This window comes from Hyperolius riggenbachi, chromosome 2 (genome assembly GCF_040937935.1).
Source record: "Hyperolius riggenbachi isolate aHypRig1 chromosome 2, aHypRig1.pri, whole genome shotgun sequence".
NCBI classification, from domain to species: domain Eukaryota; kingdom Metazoa; phylum Chordata; class Amphibia; order Anura; family Hyperoliidae; genus Hyperolius; species Hyperolius riggenbachi.
This window is the reverse complement of record NC_090647.1, coordinates 22,516,894-22,535,009: the sequence shown is the minus strand read 5'-3', so window position 1 is coordinate 22,535,009 and position 18,116 is coordinate 22,516,894. Positions and strand designations below refer to the sequence as shown.

General features: G+C 46.4%; 1 protein-coding gene across 1 annotated transcript in view; it reads right to left on the bottom strand.

Annotated features, from left to right (window-relative positions):
* The window catches only part of STARD10 (StAR related lipid transfer domain containing 10), a 93,145-nt gene that overhangs the window by 18,784 nt on the left and 56,245 nt on the right, over positions 1-18,116 (bottom strand). The window contains exons 2-3 of the mRNA XM_068266562.1: positions 7,533-7,680; positions 3,070-3,173 (exon numbers count right to left, since the gene is read on the bottom strand). Coding sequence (XP_068122663.1) covers positions 3,070-3,173; positions 7,533-7,680 — 252 coding nt within the window. The remainder of the gene's footprint in view (positions 1-3,069; positions 3,174-7,532; positions 7,681-18,116) is intronic.

The window sequence follows — 18,116 nt, the reverse complement described above, 5'->3', positions numbered from 1 at the left end:
CTGCAGCACTGTACAGAGTACATAGTCATGTCACTGACTGTCCTCAGAGGAGCTCACACTCTAATCCTACCATAGTCATAGTCTAATGTCCTACCATATTATTATTATGTATTTATATAGCACTGACATCTTCTGCAGCACTGTACAGAGTACATAGTCATGTCACTGACTGTCCTCAGAGGAGCTCACAATCTAATCCTACCATAGTCATAGTCTAATGTCCTACCATATCGTTATGTATTTATATAGCGCTGACATCTTCTGCAGCACTTTACAGAGTACATAGTCCTGTCACTGACTGTCCTCAGAGGAGCTCACAATCTAATCCTGCCATAGTCATAGTCTAATGTCGTACCATATTATTATTATGTATTTATATAGCACTGACATCTTCTCAGCACATTACAGAGTACATAGTCATGTCACTGACTGTCCTCAGAGGAGCTCACAATCTAATCCTGCCATAGTCATAGCCTAATGTCCTACCATATTATTATTATGTATTTATATAGCACTGACATCTTCTGCAGCACATTACAGAGTACATAGTCATGTCACTGACTGTCCTCAGAGGAGCTCACAATCTAATCCTGCCATAGTCATAGCCTAATGTCCTACCATATTATTATTATGTATTTATATAGCACTGACATCTTCTGCAGCACATTACAGAGTACATAGTCATGTCACTGACTGTCCTCAGAGGAGCTCACAATCTAATCCTACCATAGTCATAGCCTAATGTCCTATCAAAATATTATTATGTATTTATATAGCACTGACATCTTCTGCAGCACTGTACAGAGTACATAGTCATGTTGTCCTATTTCTCTGGATGCAGAAACACTTTAGGGATTATATTTAGTTATAAAATATGGATTTGTTTGGTAATAACCCCCCAGCAGCACGGAGCAGTAATGGGGGCTCAGGGAGGCTGGCGGCCCTGTTTGTCTCACAGATTATGTATATCAGTCTCCTCGGCGGTTCGGATCTGGCGGCGGCGGTAAGTGACCTAGATTCGTGCAGGGAACGCGGTGCTGCTTTGATCGCGGCACATGCTGCTCTGATAAGAGGAAGAGAAGCGTGCGGCTATAAAAAGCCCCCCTCTGTACAGCTGTGTGTGTTCCGGACCCCTCTCCACTGACTCAGAGCTGAGGACAAGCGCTGACAGATTGCACCGCGGCCAAACAGAAGGCGGGAATGACGGCAGCACGATCTGCGCCATTTATAGAAACCGGTCACGACGCCGACAAAAGGACAGGAACGCGTCACAGAGAGGCCTGGCACAGTCCATGATGACGAGGGCTGGACACCATGACTAGTACAGCCAGGAATACACTTGTCATAAACTGGCTTGTGTGGGGATGGAAATGTCAGCTCATCGATCTTAAAGAGGAGCTGTAGTGAAAATAAACGGGTGATATAATGAATTGTATGTGTAGTACAGCTCAGAAATGGAACATTAGTAGCAAAGATATAAGTCTCATATGGTTTCCAGTACGGGAAGAGTTATCTATGCAAAAGAGCTTCTCTGAGCTCTGACTCAACTTGGGTTGGCTGCAGTGCTGTTTCCTGAACCACTTATATATCAAAGAAACAGTGAAAGGCCCCATTCACACTTAAAAGCGCAAAACGCAGGCGATTACCGCCGTCGTTTTGCGGGAGTGATTTTTCCGCAGAAAAATCACTGGACACTGCAGCGATTTTTCCACGATCGTGTTTAGCGATCCTATAGCACTGAAACGCGATTGCAGGGATATCGCCTGAAAATAGTGCAGGCTACGCGTTTGGTGATTTGCGTTAATCGCCGGTGATTAAAGCAAATCACATAAGTAAGAACGGGCCCATAGGGTATTATTGCACTAGCGCTTTACAAAGCGATAGCGCTTGAGCGTTTTGCTGAAATCGCCGGCAAAACGCTATAGTGTGAATGGGACCAAAGACAATGGCACATAATAAATGGTGATTGCAGGAGAATCTGGTGAGGAGGACACAGGTTCTAAAGAGAACCACTCACCAATATTAGAGCTTTAAAGTGGACCTGAACTCTTGCACAGGACAGAAGGAAAACAGAGAGCAGTGCACCCTATATGTATTTAAGGCTTGTTCACACTGGGGGCATTTTCGCCTTTTTTAAGCGCCGGCGATTTGCAAAAATCACCCTAAAAATGCTTGTGCAATGATTCCCTATGAGAGAGTTCATATCTGAGCGGTTCGATTCCGATCTGCTCACCAAAGCGCTTCCTGTACCATTTCTGGGGCGATTTGGCTATAGTGGAAGGTATAGGGAAATCGCAAAACACTCCAAAAAAAAAAACGGTTGTATATCGATTTCTTGAGCACTTTTATGAATAAATATGTTGTATTTATTCATTTCCGGGTACAAAAGTTCACTTCCTGACTGACGTTAGGAAGTGAAAAAACGGAATCTCTCTGCAGAAGCGCTTTATACAAAATCGAAGCACGCAGGTAAGCGCCGGGAGGGGGAAGAAATGCAAAAAAAATTAAAATAACTGGCGTCAGCGATTTCGATTTTAGATGTAAACAAGCCCTTAGAGAGTTTAGCTTGTCTAATTCCCCCTCATCTGTGACTAATCACAACTGTGATTTGATCTCTCAGCTGTGTCACATGACTGCCATGTAATAGCAGCTCATTTGTAAACACAGAATGTGAACCCTATGTCTGCTTCCTTGAAAGCAGGAAGTAGAACTCTCAGTAACGAACATTCTGTACAGATCACCTGGCAGGACTAAAGATGAAACCACCTGTGATCAATTTCAAAATGTAAATCAGGGAGAGGAAAGTTTATACAATGGGCAAACACTGACTAAATAGTCTATAAATGAATATTGTAAAAAATAAGCAATTTTATTAATTATGCTATTTTCACTACAGGTCCTCTTTAATTGGTATTTTCCCAACCCCTGTCCTGCTGTGCTGCTGGCATCATCCCCTCACATACCACATGCATGGCACATGGGACAGGACATGAAGTCAGGTCACATGGTCCGGGAAAGCTAATAGGGTAGTACCCCTGGCTCCTCCCATTCCAGGACCAGTCTACTTACCGCATGCTTCACAGAATAGTTCATGATGATGTAATCTCGTCCCATTGGTAGCCAGGAGCGCAGGGTGATGACATCACGGTTCTTCAGAGGTTTGGGACATTTCCCTGAGGACAGAGAGGAACAGCAGACATGCAGTCACTGGTCAGTGCAGTCACACCGCTTGCAGTTTATTTTAAATTGATATTTTAGTTATGAGTGGAGCCTGAGGGGGTGGAGTCACTCAGTTTTTTTAAGGTAGGGAGTCACACCTGCAAAGATTTGCATTGTGTTTCTCAATGTGAAAACGTATGCTAAAATGCACATAATGATTCCCTATGGACCAGGAAATGGGTATGTACAGGCGTACATCAAAAAAGGGCGTCGGGAAAAAAGGGCGCGTGGTGTAAACGATAAACAGTATTATCGTTTATAGAAATATTGTGTAGAATTTCGTTTACAAATAGTGTTTTAAGAATTTTTAAATCACTAAATAATGTGTATGAGATCGGCAATTCGTAAAACGTTAATCTTCCCTGTTTGTAAAGTGAAACTTATATTTACGTTTGTTAAAAACCCTCCCTGTACCTACCCCTAACCCCTAGACCCCCTGTTGGTGCCTAAACCTAAGACCCCCCCTGTTGGTGCCTAAACCTAAGACCCCCCAGTTGGTGCCTAAACCTAAGACCCCCCTGTTGGTGCCTAAACCTAAGACCCCCCCAGTTGGTGCCTAAACCTAAGATCCCCCAGTTGGTGCCTAAACCTAAGACCCCCTGTTGGTGCCTAAAACTAAGACCCCCCTGGTGGTGCCTAAACCTAAGACCCCCCTGGTGGTGCCTAAACCTAAGACCCCCCTGTTGGTGCCTAAACCTAAGACCCCCCTGTTGGTGCCTAAACCTAAGACCCCCCTGTTGGTGCCTAAACCTAAGACCCCCCTGTTGGTGCCTAAACCTAAGACCCCCCAGTTGGTGCCTAAACCTAAGACCCCCCCTGTTGGTGCCTAAACCTAAGACCCCCTGGTTGGTGCCTAAACCTAAGACCCCCCTGTTGGTGCCTAAAACTAAGACCCCCTATAGATAATAATGTTTTACAAACATTAATAAATACAAAATGTAAATAAAAAAATGTAAATAATTTTTTTGGGTGGATAATAATGTTTTAGAAATGTTTTAGAAATAGTGATTTATTATCTTTATAAACGTTATTCGTCACAGGCTCATTTTGTAAAGTTAAATCATCACAAACATAGTTATAAATCCTTAAAAATCTCCGGGCGCCGTTTGTAAAACGTTAATAATCTCCGGAGCCCTTTTTTCCCTGTTCGGCGCCCATTAAACGATATTTATAATGGGAGTGAATGGGGTGCCCTTTTTGTCCACTTGTCTCATGCGCCCAAATCTCCTGCTTCCATGTACAGTGCCTAGCACACAACTAACTAGGCTGTGTTCCTTTTTTTCTTTCTCTGCCTGAAAGAGTTAAATATCAGGTTTGTAAGTGGCTGACTCAGTCCTGACTACAGTGTGACCCTCACTGATAAGAAATTCCAACTACTGTATAAAGCCCAATCTACACGACATGAGTCTTTGTGCGATTCGATTACGATTCTATTTACAATCCGATTAAATCCAACATGTCCAATCGGGATTCGATTCAATTTGATTTGCCATTGCAAAACAATGGCAAATCGAATTGAATCGAATCCCGATCGGACCTGTCGGATTTAAGCATTTGTAAATAGAATCGTAATCGAATCGTATCGTGTAGATGGGGCTTAAAACACTTTTCTAGCAGAAAATGGCTGCTGAGAGCATAGAAGAGATAAAAAGGGTAAATAGTTCACAGATTTTTAGCTCTGGCATACTTTACGGAATGTGTCATTAAAAAAAAACAATAAAACAGTTTAAAAAAACTTAAAAAAGTAGATTTAAACATAAAATAAAACTGTGGAATATTTTAAAGTCATTTTTAGGAGAAGGAAGATAGATACAATCGTTTATTTCATTAGTTTATTTCCGCTTCGGGTGTCCTTTAAGCTTGCCTTTACACTCCCACACAGATGTGTCTATCTCATGTCACTTCGGGTATCCTTTAGGCTGGTTTCACACCAGAACGTTGCGTTTTAGGGGACGTTATGGTCGCATAACGTGCCGCTAACGCAACGCCTGGTGCTCTCTGATGTGGACGTCAGAGTGAGCCGCGTTGTGCAGCTCACTCTGGCGTCCGTGATGCCGTGATGCATACTCTTGGACGCATGCGGCATCACGTGGTCCCGCCTGGCCAATCGCCGCACAGAGCGGCCGTTCCAAGAAGTAAACACTGCCCGTCACTGAGTGCAGTGAATATTAATTAGCCATGTGCCTGGCTGCTCTCCGCTCCTCCGCAATGTTACTGAGCATGTGCAAGCAGTCTAACGCTGATCTGCCGCTTACAAAGTACTGCATGCAGTACGTTGACTTATGGCGCAGCGTTACTATGTAACGCAACGTGGGCACTGTGAACAGCCCATTGATTTTTCATTGCTGGGCGGTGGGGTGCGTTACAGGCTGCAATAACGTGCGCCTGTAACGTCTCACTGTGAAACCAGCCTTAAGGACTTATCACAGGCAGGGCAGGTAAGAGGAATATAGAGCACATTAGAGAGATAGCATGCCTGGGCAAGGCATCCCTCTGAACTGAGGAGCAAAGGCAGAATTCAGTGTCAGGCCGCAGAGAGGGTGTTCAAAAATAGGCTGTGATCACCATTTCAGGATATAGTGAAAACAACATGACACAGTTCACTGATGGACAGCTAGTAGCTTTCATTTGCTGATCAGGTGGATCATGTATACTCACAGAATCGAGGGTCCATCGGTAGTGGCTAAAGGGGGTCCCTGAGATGCTAATAAGGAGGGCTTGCATGACGATTTAATGTAAACCGTATGCAACTTGGAATTAGGCCGGGCTTACACTGTACCGGATGAAATACGTTTTCCATTTAAACGTATCAGTTTGTTGCATTCGGCATCAGTTTTTTTCATCTGTTTTTTCCGTTCCGTTTTCGTGTCGCCCCATGCTCTGTATCTGCCGCGGTCACGTTCGCATTCCTCCGCTCAGGTTCTCAGTATGAACAGAATTACCTAAACTGTAGTACAGTAAAGGAACCACAAGATGTCACTGTAAAAAGTAAAGTGCTGCAATGATCCCTATGGTATTGTTATTTCCTGTATCCATCCTGTGTGTTGCCCTCTCCTCTAATTAAGCTGCATTTCCTGATGGCGGTGTATGATTTTATCTCTGCACGTTTTTCCATAGCTCCCTAGCAGTGTCGGACTGGGAGGTGAAAAAACTGAGGAAATCCACCTGCTGGCCAAGCAGCAGTAGCCCTGTGTTATCACTCCCAACAGAAACCTGCAGCAAGTCTTCACTGCAAGCAGCAACACCTGATTACTGCTGCTTGGCCAGCAAGTGGATTTCCTCAGCTCTCCCACCTCCCAGTCCGACACTGCTCTCAAGTGTCCCTTTTTCGGAGGGACAGTCCCTCTTTGAGTACCTTGTCCCTCTTTCTCCCTCATTATTCCCTCTTTCGGGACTGATGTACAGATCTGTATAACTAGATCTATTTTTCTACAGAAAATTGTGTTTAATTAACTCTAAACTTTACTCCCATCCTTTGATAGATTTCTTATTTTCAAATGTTAAAATGAAGGAAAACTACTGATGAAACAGGGGACAAGTGTGGTTTGAATGCGAAAACTACACAATTTGCTTCTGATTTTTTTGTAATATGCATGTGTGGTTGGAGGTGTGGCAGGGGTGTGTCTTAAAGTGTTCGTCTTTCTCACCTCAAAATGTTGGTAGATACGTTTTTTCTTCAGTAAAGAGTTCTAACTGGTTATACTGGGTGCCTATCTGCGTGTACAGAACACTAAGCTTGCACACTCTGCACCAGTGTACCGATCCCAGAGACCCGTCAGATGCATCAGGCTCCTATTGGTTTACAAATGACCAATGGGAATCCTAGCTTAGCATCAGGGTTCTCATTGGTCCAGTCCAGTAGTGAACCAATGAGAACTCTCCATGCGAGTCTGTTGGAAGCCAATTGTAGGCTGATGCTTCTGATTGAGCTCTGGGATCGGTATACCGGCGTTTCTTCCATGCAGTGGACCGAGCGGCAGTGGTAGCAGGGGGTGGAGGATCCAAATGTGACGGCAACAGGAGAGCAAAACATTTCCACAAAAAAAATGTACATGACGGTGAATGGACACTATCTGTTCTCATTGGCTACTTGATTATATCCGCCTCTATCTGCACTGAAAAACTCGTCCAAGACACATCCCTACGCTCCGCTCCATGGAACAAAGGGATCCGCTGTGAACGGACTGATGTAGGCAGACCCTATTGCTTTGGATGGGATCCGTTTGCATCCACTGCTGCATGCTGGGCCTTGTAGTCCCTCCAGTGGCGGGAAGGAGTCAGGCTGCGGTGCGTGTGATCTGTGCGATACTCACAAGCATAGTATCCGATGTCGGCATTGACGGTCAGTTTCCCGATGTCAAACGTCTCAATGACGTTGGCGTCCCACTTCTTGCGGTATTCCACGTCGTGCAGTACGTCATACAGGACCTCTGCGGAGATGTCCTTACATTCCATCCGACACTGCAGAGACCAGACAGGGCGGGAAGGTGAGTATAGACAGCAGTACAGAAGCATTCCTAACACTCAGCTATGTACAAAGCTTATATAAAGAGAGAAAAACCACCGTATTGTATTTACATCGAGCTGCTGCTGGATAGAGAAATGGTTAAAGTGAGCCTAAACCGAGAAAAGTTATTTATAGAGGAACTCCAGTGAAAATAATGTAATAAATAAAAAGTGCTTCATTTGTACAATAATGATGTATAAATGATTTAGTCAGTGTTTGCCCATTGTAAAAGCTTTCTTCTCCCTGATTTACATTCTGACATGTATTACATGGTGACATTTTTACTGCTGGAAGGTGATGTAGCTGCTGCATGCTTTTTTGGCAGTTGGAGACAGCTGTAAACAGCTATTTCCCACAATGCAACAAGGTTCACAGGCAGGAAACTGCCAGGAGTACCACGGTCCTCAGAGTTTCTTGTGGGAGGGGTTTCACCACAATATCCGCCATACAGAGCCCCCTGATGGTCTGTTTGTGAAAAGGAATAGATTTCTCATGTAAAAGGGGGTATCAGCTACTGATTGGGATAAAGTTCAATTCTTGGTCACGGTTTCTCTTTAAAATAAACATAAAATACTCCTGCAAATGAATATTACACTTACCTCAAAATCAATTCCTCTCAGAAGCTCACTATTTTCATCTAACAACGATTCCTTCCAGTTCTGACAAGATTTTGTCAGAACTGAAATGTATGAGTTGCTGTCAGTTACATATCAGTTGCTGTTAGTTATAACTGAAAGGACAACTGATGTGCAAGGTAGTGTCCATGTTTTCCTAGGGCTCAAGTCGGCGATATTACAGTTCAACAGTGTGCTGGCTGACCCGGAAGCTGTTATATGGTCATCACCATTTTTAAAATGGAAAATTGCGTTTGTGATCAGTTCCATTGATCACAGTGACACAGGACGGAGGAGAGAAGAAAGAGATTGAGGAGTAGACTACACAGGAGGTAAGTATGACCTGTGTATGATTATTTGACTTTTAATATTCAGTTAAGATTTGCTTTAAAGTGGACCTCAACTCATTACTCCCTCTCTGCTCTTAACGATAAGCAACAGCATAATAAGCTTTAAAGAAAAACATTTTTTATTACAGCTGATACAAAACCTGCAATAAATCTGCAGTGTGTATACTTCCTGCTTTCACGGAAGCAGACATATTGTTAACATCCTGTGTTAACCAATTAGCTGCTCTGCCGTGGCAGTCAGATGACACAGATGAGAGATCAAATTACAACTTGTGATTAGTCACAAATGAGGGGGAATTAGACATGCTAAACTCTCTAAATACATACAGGGTGAATTTCTCTCTGTTTTCCTTCTGTCGTGTGCAAGAGTTCAGGTGCAATTTAAGGGCTCTGCCTCTGACTTGGGTTCACTGCTACTACCTATAGAGCGCCCCCTAGTGGCTGCAGCTCTGGCCTAACACTACTGCCTATAGAGCGCACTCTAGTGGCTGCAGCTCTGGCCTAACACTGCTACTGCCTATAGAGCGCACCCTAGTGGCTGCAGCTTTGGCCTAACACTGCTACTGCATATAGAGCGCACCCTAGTGGCTGCAGCTCTGGCCTAACACTGCTACTGCCTATAGAGCGCCCCCTAGTGGCTGCAGCTCTGGCCTAACACTGCTACTGCATATAGAGCGCACCCTAGTGGCTGCAGCTCTGGCCTAACACTGCTACTGCCTATAGCGCGCCCCCTAGTGGCTGCAGCTCTGGCCTAACACTACTGCCTATAGAGCGCACTCTAGTGGCTGCAGCTCTGGCCTAACACTGCTACTGCCTATAGAGCGCCCCCTAGTGGCTGCAGCTCTAGCCTAACACTGCTACTGCCTATAGAGCGCACTCTAGTGGCTGCAGCTCTGGCCTAACGCTGCTACTGCCTATAGAGCGCCCCCTAGTGGCTGCAGCTTTGGCCTAACACTGCTACTGCATATAGAGCGCACCCTAGTGGCTGCAGCTCTGGCCTAACACTGCTACTGCCTATAGAGCGCACCCTAGTGGCTGCAGCTCTAGCCTAACACTGCTACTGCCTATAGAGCATCCCCCTAGTGGCTGCAGCTCTGGCCTAACACTGCTACTGCCTATAGAGCGCCCCCTAGTGGCTGCAGCTTTGGCCTAACACTGCTACTGCATATAGAGCGCACCCTAGTGGCTGCAGCTCTGGCCTAACACTGCTACTGCCTATAGAGCGCACCCTAGTGGCTGCAGCTCTGGCCTAACACTGCTACTGCCTATAGAGCGCACCCTAGTGGCTGCAGCTCTGGCCTAACACTGCTACTGCCTATAGAGCATCCCCCTAGTGGCTGCAGCTCTGGCCTAACACTGCTACTGCCTATAGAGCGCCCCCTGGTGGCTGCAGCTCTGGCCTAACACTGCTACTGCCTATAGAGTATCCCCTAGTGGCTGCAGCTCTGGCCTAACACTGCTACTGCCTATAGAGCGCACCCTAGTGGCTGCAGCTCTGGCCTAACACTGCTACTGCCTATAGAGCATCTCCCTAGTGGCTGCAGCTCTGGCCTAACACTGCTACTGCCTATAGAGCGCACCCTAGTGGCTGCAGCTCTGGCCTAACACTGCTACTGCCTATAGAGCGCACCCTAGTGGCTGCAGCTCTGGCCTAACACTGCTACTGCCTATAGAGCGCACCCTAGTGGCTGCAGCTCTGGCCTAACACTGCTACTGCCTATAGAGCGCACCCTAGTGGCTGCAGCTCTGGCCTAACACTGCTACTGCCTATAGAGCATCCCCCTAGTGGCTGCAGCTCTGGCCTAACACTGCTACTGCCTATAGAGCGCCCCCTGGTGGCTGCAGCTCTGGCCTAACACTGCTACTGCCTATAGAGTATCCCCTAGTGGCTGCAGCTCTGGCCTAACACTGCTACTGCCTATAGAGCGCACCCTAGTGGCTGCAGCTCTGGCCTAACACTGCTACTGCCTATAGAGCATCTCCCTAGTGGCTGCAGCTCTGGCCTAACACTGCTACTGCCTATAGAGCGCACCCTAGTGGCTGCAGCTCTGGCCTAACACTGCTACTGCCTATAAAGCGCCCCCTAGTGGCTGCAGCTCTGGCCTAACACTGCTACTGCCTATAGAGCATCCCCCTAGTGGCTGCAGGTCTGGCCTAACACTGCTACTGCCTATAGAGCGCCCCCTAGTGGCTGCAGCTCTGGCCTAACACTGCTACTGCCTATAGAGCTACCCCTAGTGGCTGCAGCTCTGGCCTAACACTGCTACTGCCTATAGAGCTTCCCCTAGTGGCTGCAGCTCTGGCCTAACACTGCTACTGCCTATAGAGCGTCCCCTAGTGGCTGCAGCTCTGGCCTAACGCTGCTACTGCCTATAGAGCTCCCCCTAGTGGCTGCAGCTCTGGCCTAACGCTGCTACTGCCTATAGAGCGTCCCCTAGTGGCTGCAGCTCTGGCCTAACGCTGCTACTGCCTATAGAGCTCCCCCTAGTGGCTGCAGCTCTGGCCTAACGCTGCTACTGCTTATAGAGCGCCCCCTAGTGGCTGCAGCTCTGGTCTAACGCTGCTACTGCCTAAAGAGCGCCCCCTAGTGGCTGCAGCTCTGGCCTAACGCTGCTACTGCTTATAGAGCGCCCCTAGTGGCTGCAGCTCTGGCCTAACACTGCTACTGCCTATAGAGCGCCCCCTAGTGGCTGCAGCTCTGGCCTAACGCTGCTACTGCCTATAGAGCGCACCCTAGTGGCTGCAGCTCTGGCCTAACACTCCTACTGCCTATAGAGCGCCCCCTAGTGGCTGCAGCTCTGGCCTAACACTGCTACTGCCTATAGAGCGCCCCCTAGTGGCTGCAGCTCTGGCCTAACACTGTTACTGCCTGTAGAGCTCCCCCTAGTGGCTGCAGCTCTGGCCTAACACTGCTACTGCCTATAGAGCGCCCCCTAGTGGCTGCAGCTCTGGAGCTTTTGAGTCGGCCAGGAGAAATGTGCAATGTAAATGTTCTGTGTCTGTCTTGACATCTCCCCCCCACCATATGCCTATGTGATGCTAGAATATCTATATTCATACCTCAGCTAAACCCTCATTACATCTCTCTCTCTCCCTCCCAGCCTCTGGAATACCCCAGATAAGATTATACGTATGTAGAGGGCCGGATTACAGAGATATAAACAGATTATCGCCCCAGGGCTGCATTGATACAGATCCATTAATCCGCAGATTACAGCAATGCCTAATGGACTGGTTCTGTTCAGAGGATGCTCATACTGTATAAAAAAATAGACAAAAACCTGATATGACCTTTATAAATGGTAACATTTTTGATTCCACGCAAATGAACACTCTATAAATATGCAGCAAGAATAATATTTATATATCACTTTGCAGCCCGCTGTGTGTGTTGTACCAGGCCAGGATGCAGGAATAGCGGGTATTTTTGGCAAACATGGAGCCGATATTTCTCACCCGCTGTCTGTAGGTACAGAATGCCCAGTAGGGGGCCCTTTTCAATACCAGCGTTTTGCCATCTGATTCGGAGCGCTTGTGGGCCACAAAAAGCTAAGTTCAGTGAGACATGAAGGAGAGGCGCTCAATGCTACTAGCTATTCCCTTCTTCTCTGTTATTGGCCTGAGGAAGCGGCTTGGACCCACAAAACCCATTGCCTGTGTTAAATAAACCTTTTGTCTTATGAGACTGTCGTTATTGAGGTAAGCAGCCTCATCCTTTGCATTTTAGCAGCAGGCACAGCGACATCAGAACTGCACAGACTGCACTGTCTGTCATTTGCACTTATTTGTGTGCAGCGCAAATTGCCATACACATTTTTGTCCACATGGCAGCGCTGTCTCATTCAATACAGTGAACTGGGTCAGCGCTACAGAGCAGTGCAGGTGGCGTGCATTGCTGCTTAGGTAACAGATCAACGCTCTAGTAGTTCCCCTCTTCCTGCATGTGTAATAACATTACACGCTCGCTTGGACCGGTACTTATCCGTTAGCCGGGCGCATCCGGCAGGTGGCGCTAATTACTATTCCCCCTCCAGGCCGACATGGATAGTAGGGAAAGATGTAACTCTGGTGGAGTTTTGTCGCCACCTAGAGGATGCGCCCGGCTAACGGATAAGTACCCTTGGACCAATCACATTGCATGATTCCACCAATCAGATTGGACCAATCACATTGCATGATTGAACCAATCACATTACACAATTGGATCAATCACATTGCACTCCAATCAAATTGCACATTTCAGCTGTTACACTCCCCTTAAAGACTATGAGCTTGATTCTTTAGGGCTCGTTTCCACTATAGCGAATCCGCATGCAGGCACCGCATGCGGATTCGCATAGTCAATACAAGTGGATGGGATTGTTTCCAATTCGTCGTGCGGGTGTGTTTTGGCGTGCGGGGGAAATCTGCACGGCAGAGCCGTCATATTTTGCGTGTGGCAGGAATGCGGGCGAATCGCCCGCAATGCTTTTATTAGGGAAATTGCATGCGGCTTTGTCATGCGGATTTCCCCGCGATTTCGCGTGCGATTTTGCATGTAAAGCTATGGAGCTTTACACAGGCAGTGACATGGTTAAATTCGCCTGCCTCCTTGCCATGCGAAATCGCAGGGAAATCCGCATGCGGAAACGCATCCGCATGCGATTTCGTCCGCGGTGGAATACAGGCGATTCCGCACCGCAACAGTGGAAACGAGCCCTGAGTGAGTGCGAGACAATACTACCAATGTGATGCAATCACACTGCACGACTGGACCAATAAGACTGGAGCAATTGTACAATTTGATTGGTATGATAAGATTTTGTCCAATCGTGACCATGTGACCAACTGTACGAATTTGAGGACCCTACTGTCAACAGTCAAAGGCTGCAGTTTACATTTTCTCATTTAATAATAGAGAATGACAGCTTTTTTTAAGGACCACTATCGCAACAAAAGTAGGCTGTTAAAATCTGACAGAACAGACAGGTTTTTGGCCAGTCCATCTTCTCATGGGGGGATTCACAGCGAACACGGTAAATCCAGCGCTGGAGACTTAGGCGCAGCAGCGCAGGAGACTTGGGCGCAGCCGGCGCCATCATAGGCCGTAATAGGAACTACGGCTATCGCAGGCACAGGGAGTAACTTCAGCGCCGTCAGAAGACGGACCTGAAGTTGCTTTTAAAACAATAATTCGGCTTCCAGCAATTGCTGAAAGCCGAATTATTTTATTCCCCCACTATCCATGTCGGCCTGGAGGGGGAATAGTAATTAACACGGCCCGGACTTGTGCGGCAGCAGGATCAGTCATATACTGGCTGTGTCCTGCGCCCAAGTCTCCGGCGCCGTTCTCTCTCGTACGCATTCACAGGGTTTTCAACACTATTTCCTGAACAGCAGTTTAAAGGATACCCGAGGTGACATGTGACATGATGAGATAGACATGTGTATGTACAGTGCCTAGCACACAAATAACTATGCTGTGTTCCTTTTTTTTCCCTTCTCTGCCTGAAAGAGTTAAATATCAGGTATGTAAGTGGCTGACTCAGTCCGGACAGGAAGTGACTACAGTGTGACCCTCACTGATAAGAAATTCCCCTTTTTATCTCTTTCTTGCTCTCAGAAGCCATTTTCTGCTAGGAAAGTGTTTTATAGTTGGAATTTCTTATCAGTGAGGGTCACACTGTAGTGACTTCCTGTCTGAGTCAGCCACTTACATACCTGATATTTAACTCTTTCAGGCAGAGAAAGAAAAAAATGAACACAGCCTAGTTATTTGTATGCTAGGCACTGTACATACTCATGTCTATCTCATCATATCACATGTCACTTCGGGTATCCTTTAACTACCAAAATAGTGAGATAGCAGCCAGCCTCCCTACTCACTTGCACACTATTTTGTCAGGTAGACTTTGCAACTGCTGTTCACGAAATGCTGTTGAAAACAAAGAAACCCCTGAGAATCCTCCATGAGGAGATGGACTGGCCCAAAACCTGTCGGTTCTGTAAGATTTTAACTGCCTACTTTTTTTGTGATAATGGTCCACTAAATTTTGCCATTAATGTCAATGGGTGAAATCTGATTGGCAGCTTGTGGCTCTGCCCAGTTCTTTTGAATGCCCCTTCCCCCCCCCCCCCCCCCCACCCCAGTTGACACTGTGCTCCTTGTATGTAGGTCCCCATATGCAGGCAGATTTGCAGTGGGAGGTGACAGCACGCGCAGGGTGGGGGGATGTCAGCGTCACGCATGCAGTGTCACATGGCCACACGCCAGCACGTAGGAAGCCGTGTGACATCAGGGACTGAGGTGACGGACTGTACAGACATACGCTGACTAAATAATTCATAATCTGTCGCCAGCCTGCTATAAATAAAGCGATTGTACGTCTGCCAGATCCCCCCCACCATGTCTGTGCTAATTACACACAGACGCTACATATTCTGCATAGAGAAGTCTATTTTATGCATTGCTCTCAGGTGCCCGGGGCTATAGGATACACTAGAGCAGAACCCACCAACCTGCACTGAACATACCAGGTAGCACTGTTAGGTGGGGAGGCTTGGATCATACCATAGTCAGTATGGCTGTAGGGTCACTGAAGTAGCACTTATTTCAGGTACTACTGCGGCAAAATAGAGCAGCAGGACTGCGAGGCAACTGGTATTGTTTAAAAGGAAACATCCATATCCCTCTCAGTTTAGAAAAACAAAAGTTTGCTTTCTTAAAACAGAAAGAATTTGCGATAATTCAGGTTGGAGTGAGCTTGAGATGTCTCCCAGTGCATCACTGCTGAATATATGCAAATAAACCATTCTACCCTTAGAAGCTAAACACACCTCCAGAACCGCTGGAATGCAATGATGTGTCAGCTTAGTTTAGGTTTCCTTTAAACAATACCAGTTACCTGGCAGCCCTGATGATCTTATTGGCTGCAGTAGTGTCTGAATCACACCAGAAACAAGCATGCAGCTAGTCTTGTCAGACCTGACAATAATGTCAGAAACACCTGATTTCCTGCATGCTTGTTCAGGGGCTATGACTAAAAGTAGGCAGAGGATTAGCAGGATAGCCAGGTAGCTGGTATTGTTTAAAAAGAAATAAACATGTCAGCCTCCATATCCATCTCACTTTAGGTGTCCTTTAAACCAGAAGGAATTTGTGATAATTCAGCTTCAAGTGAGCGTCTGTGGTCTCCCACAATGCACCACTACTGAATATGCAAATGATCTGTTTTCACCCCTATAAGCAAAGCTTGCATCCAGAAACGCTGGTGTATAGCAAGCCTATAGCTTTACATTTTATACAGCCACATCAACTGCACATGCAGACAGCCTGTTTCGGACTGTTGGTCCTCATCAGTACATGGCAGGGATTGATATGGCTGTATAAGAGGGGGCTTGGGCGAGAACAACAGAATACCCAGGCAGCTCGGGGTTTGGGTCACCCCGAGCTGTTTGGTTACTCTGTTGTACTGGTCCAAGTCCTATCCCCATACAGCCATATCACTCCCTAGCATGTACTGATGAGGACCAACAGTCCGAAACAGGCTGTCTGCATATACTGTTATTAATACCTGCCATGCGCTGCTGAGGACTAGAAAGTATGAAACAGGCTGTCTGCATGTGCGGTCGATGTGACCCTGTAATATGTATAAGCTATAGGCTTGCTATACATCAGCGGTTCTGGATGTGAGCCTGGCTCCATGGGCATAGAGAGATGGTTTGCATATTCAGCCGTGGTGCATAGTGGGAAACCACAGATGTTCACTTATAGCTGAATTATCACAAATACCTTCTGTTTTAAGAAGGCAAACTACAGTTAGGTCAAGGCAGTCATGTGCTGCATCCTCAGCAAGTCATCTCTTTATCTCAATGTATACAGAGATTTTATCAGGTATCTGCAGAAGTCTTATCGAAACCGAGAGGCTGCAAGGCAGTAAACCGATCATTTCCACCATTGGTTCTCACGCACGTTCATAGTGACTCCCCTTGGGGTCCTATACAGGTTCTGGGGCCCTGGGGAATCGCCTAGGTTGCTGATGTGTTATGTCAGGAGTCAGGACCATGGTTCTGACATCACACTGTGGGAGCCTTGTTGCATTGTGGGAAATAACAGCTGTTTCCAACTGTTAAAAAAGCAGCATCTCCTTCCACAGATATCACCTGGCAGCAGTAAAAATGTCACCATGTGATCAATGTCATAATGTAAATCAGGGAGAGGAAAGCTTTTACAATGGGCAGACATTGACTAAATCATTTATACATAATTATTGTACAAATGAAGCACTTTTTATGACATCATTTTCACTGGAGTTCCTCTTTAACCATATGCCTCATTCTGCAACTGATATTAGGAGCAACTTGCGATGACACAGCGCTCAATCCAAAGGACCCCCCCATCAGTAAAGGAGCCTGTTAACGGTACAATTTTTTCACCAAATGCAATCTTTTTATGAGATTTTTACGAATGAAAATAATCAGAAGGTAATTATCGATTGTTCACATTTACTGAATGATTCTTTCTTCAAATTCGATCATAAAATCCAACTTTCGGATTGATTTTATCCTATTTAGCAAAGGACAGAAGAATAGTTTTTTATCGATTTCCTTTATAAATGGCGAATTTTCTATACAATTCGATCATTAAAATCGCATCGAAAGATAGCATTTGTTGAAAAATTATACTGTTAATGGCCACCTTAACAAAGATAAATTATGCCCAATCCTCACTCTGAAGTGGCCTGCCACCGACCCCACAACACACAGTATTGTTTAACGGAAGGCTGAACGGTTATTTTTCAGGGATTTGCAGGAGATCACGGCACCCCTCCTTCAGGACGGCGGCAGTTCCGGCATTCTGCCGAGTATTGATCGGACCCCGAGCGATACCACCCATTGTAAATCACCTTTCACAGTCCTCACCGGTTGCTATGACAATCCCCATTGTTCAGCCAGGAGAGACGCAGCCGGAGGCCTCCTTTTAATTTGAAATCCACTTTTCAGAAGAGAATAAATTGAGGACATGCCGGGAGAAGCTTAAAGTGTGATTGGAGATGTTCGGAGGAGACGGCAGCCATGGAAAACCTCAGCCATACAGAATAAGACTTTACCTCTACAATGGAGGTGTGGCCGACACCCGCTATATCCTCTGAGCACCTCCTACAGCTTCTATGGACCCTCTATAGCTTCTGGGCCTCCCCTACAGCTCTGTGCATCCCCTATAGCTGCACCCCATATAAATTCTAAGGAATCTCTACAGTATAGCTTCTAGGCACCCCCAATAACTTCTATAGACCCTCTATAGCTTCTAGGCACCCTCTATAACTTCTATCGACCCTCTATAGCTTCTAGGCGCCCCCTATAACTTATATGGACCCTCTAAAGCTTCTAGGCACCCCCAATAACTTCTATAGACCCTCTATAGCTTCTAGGCACCCCCTATAACTT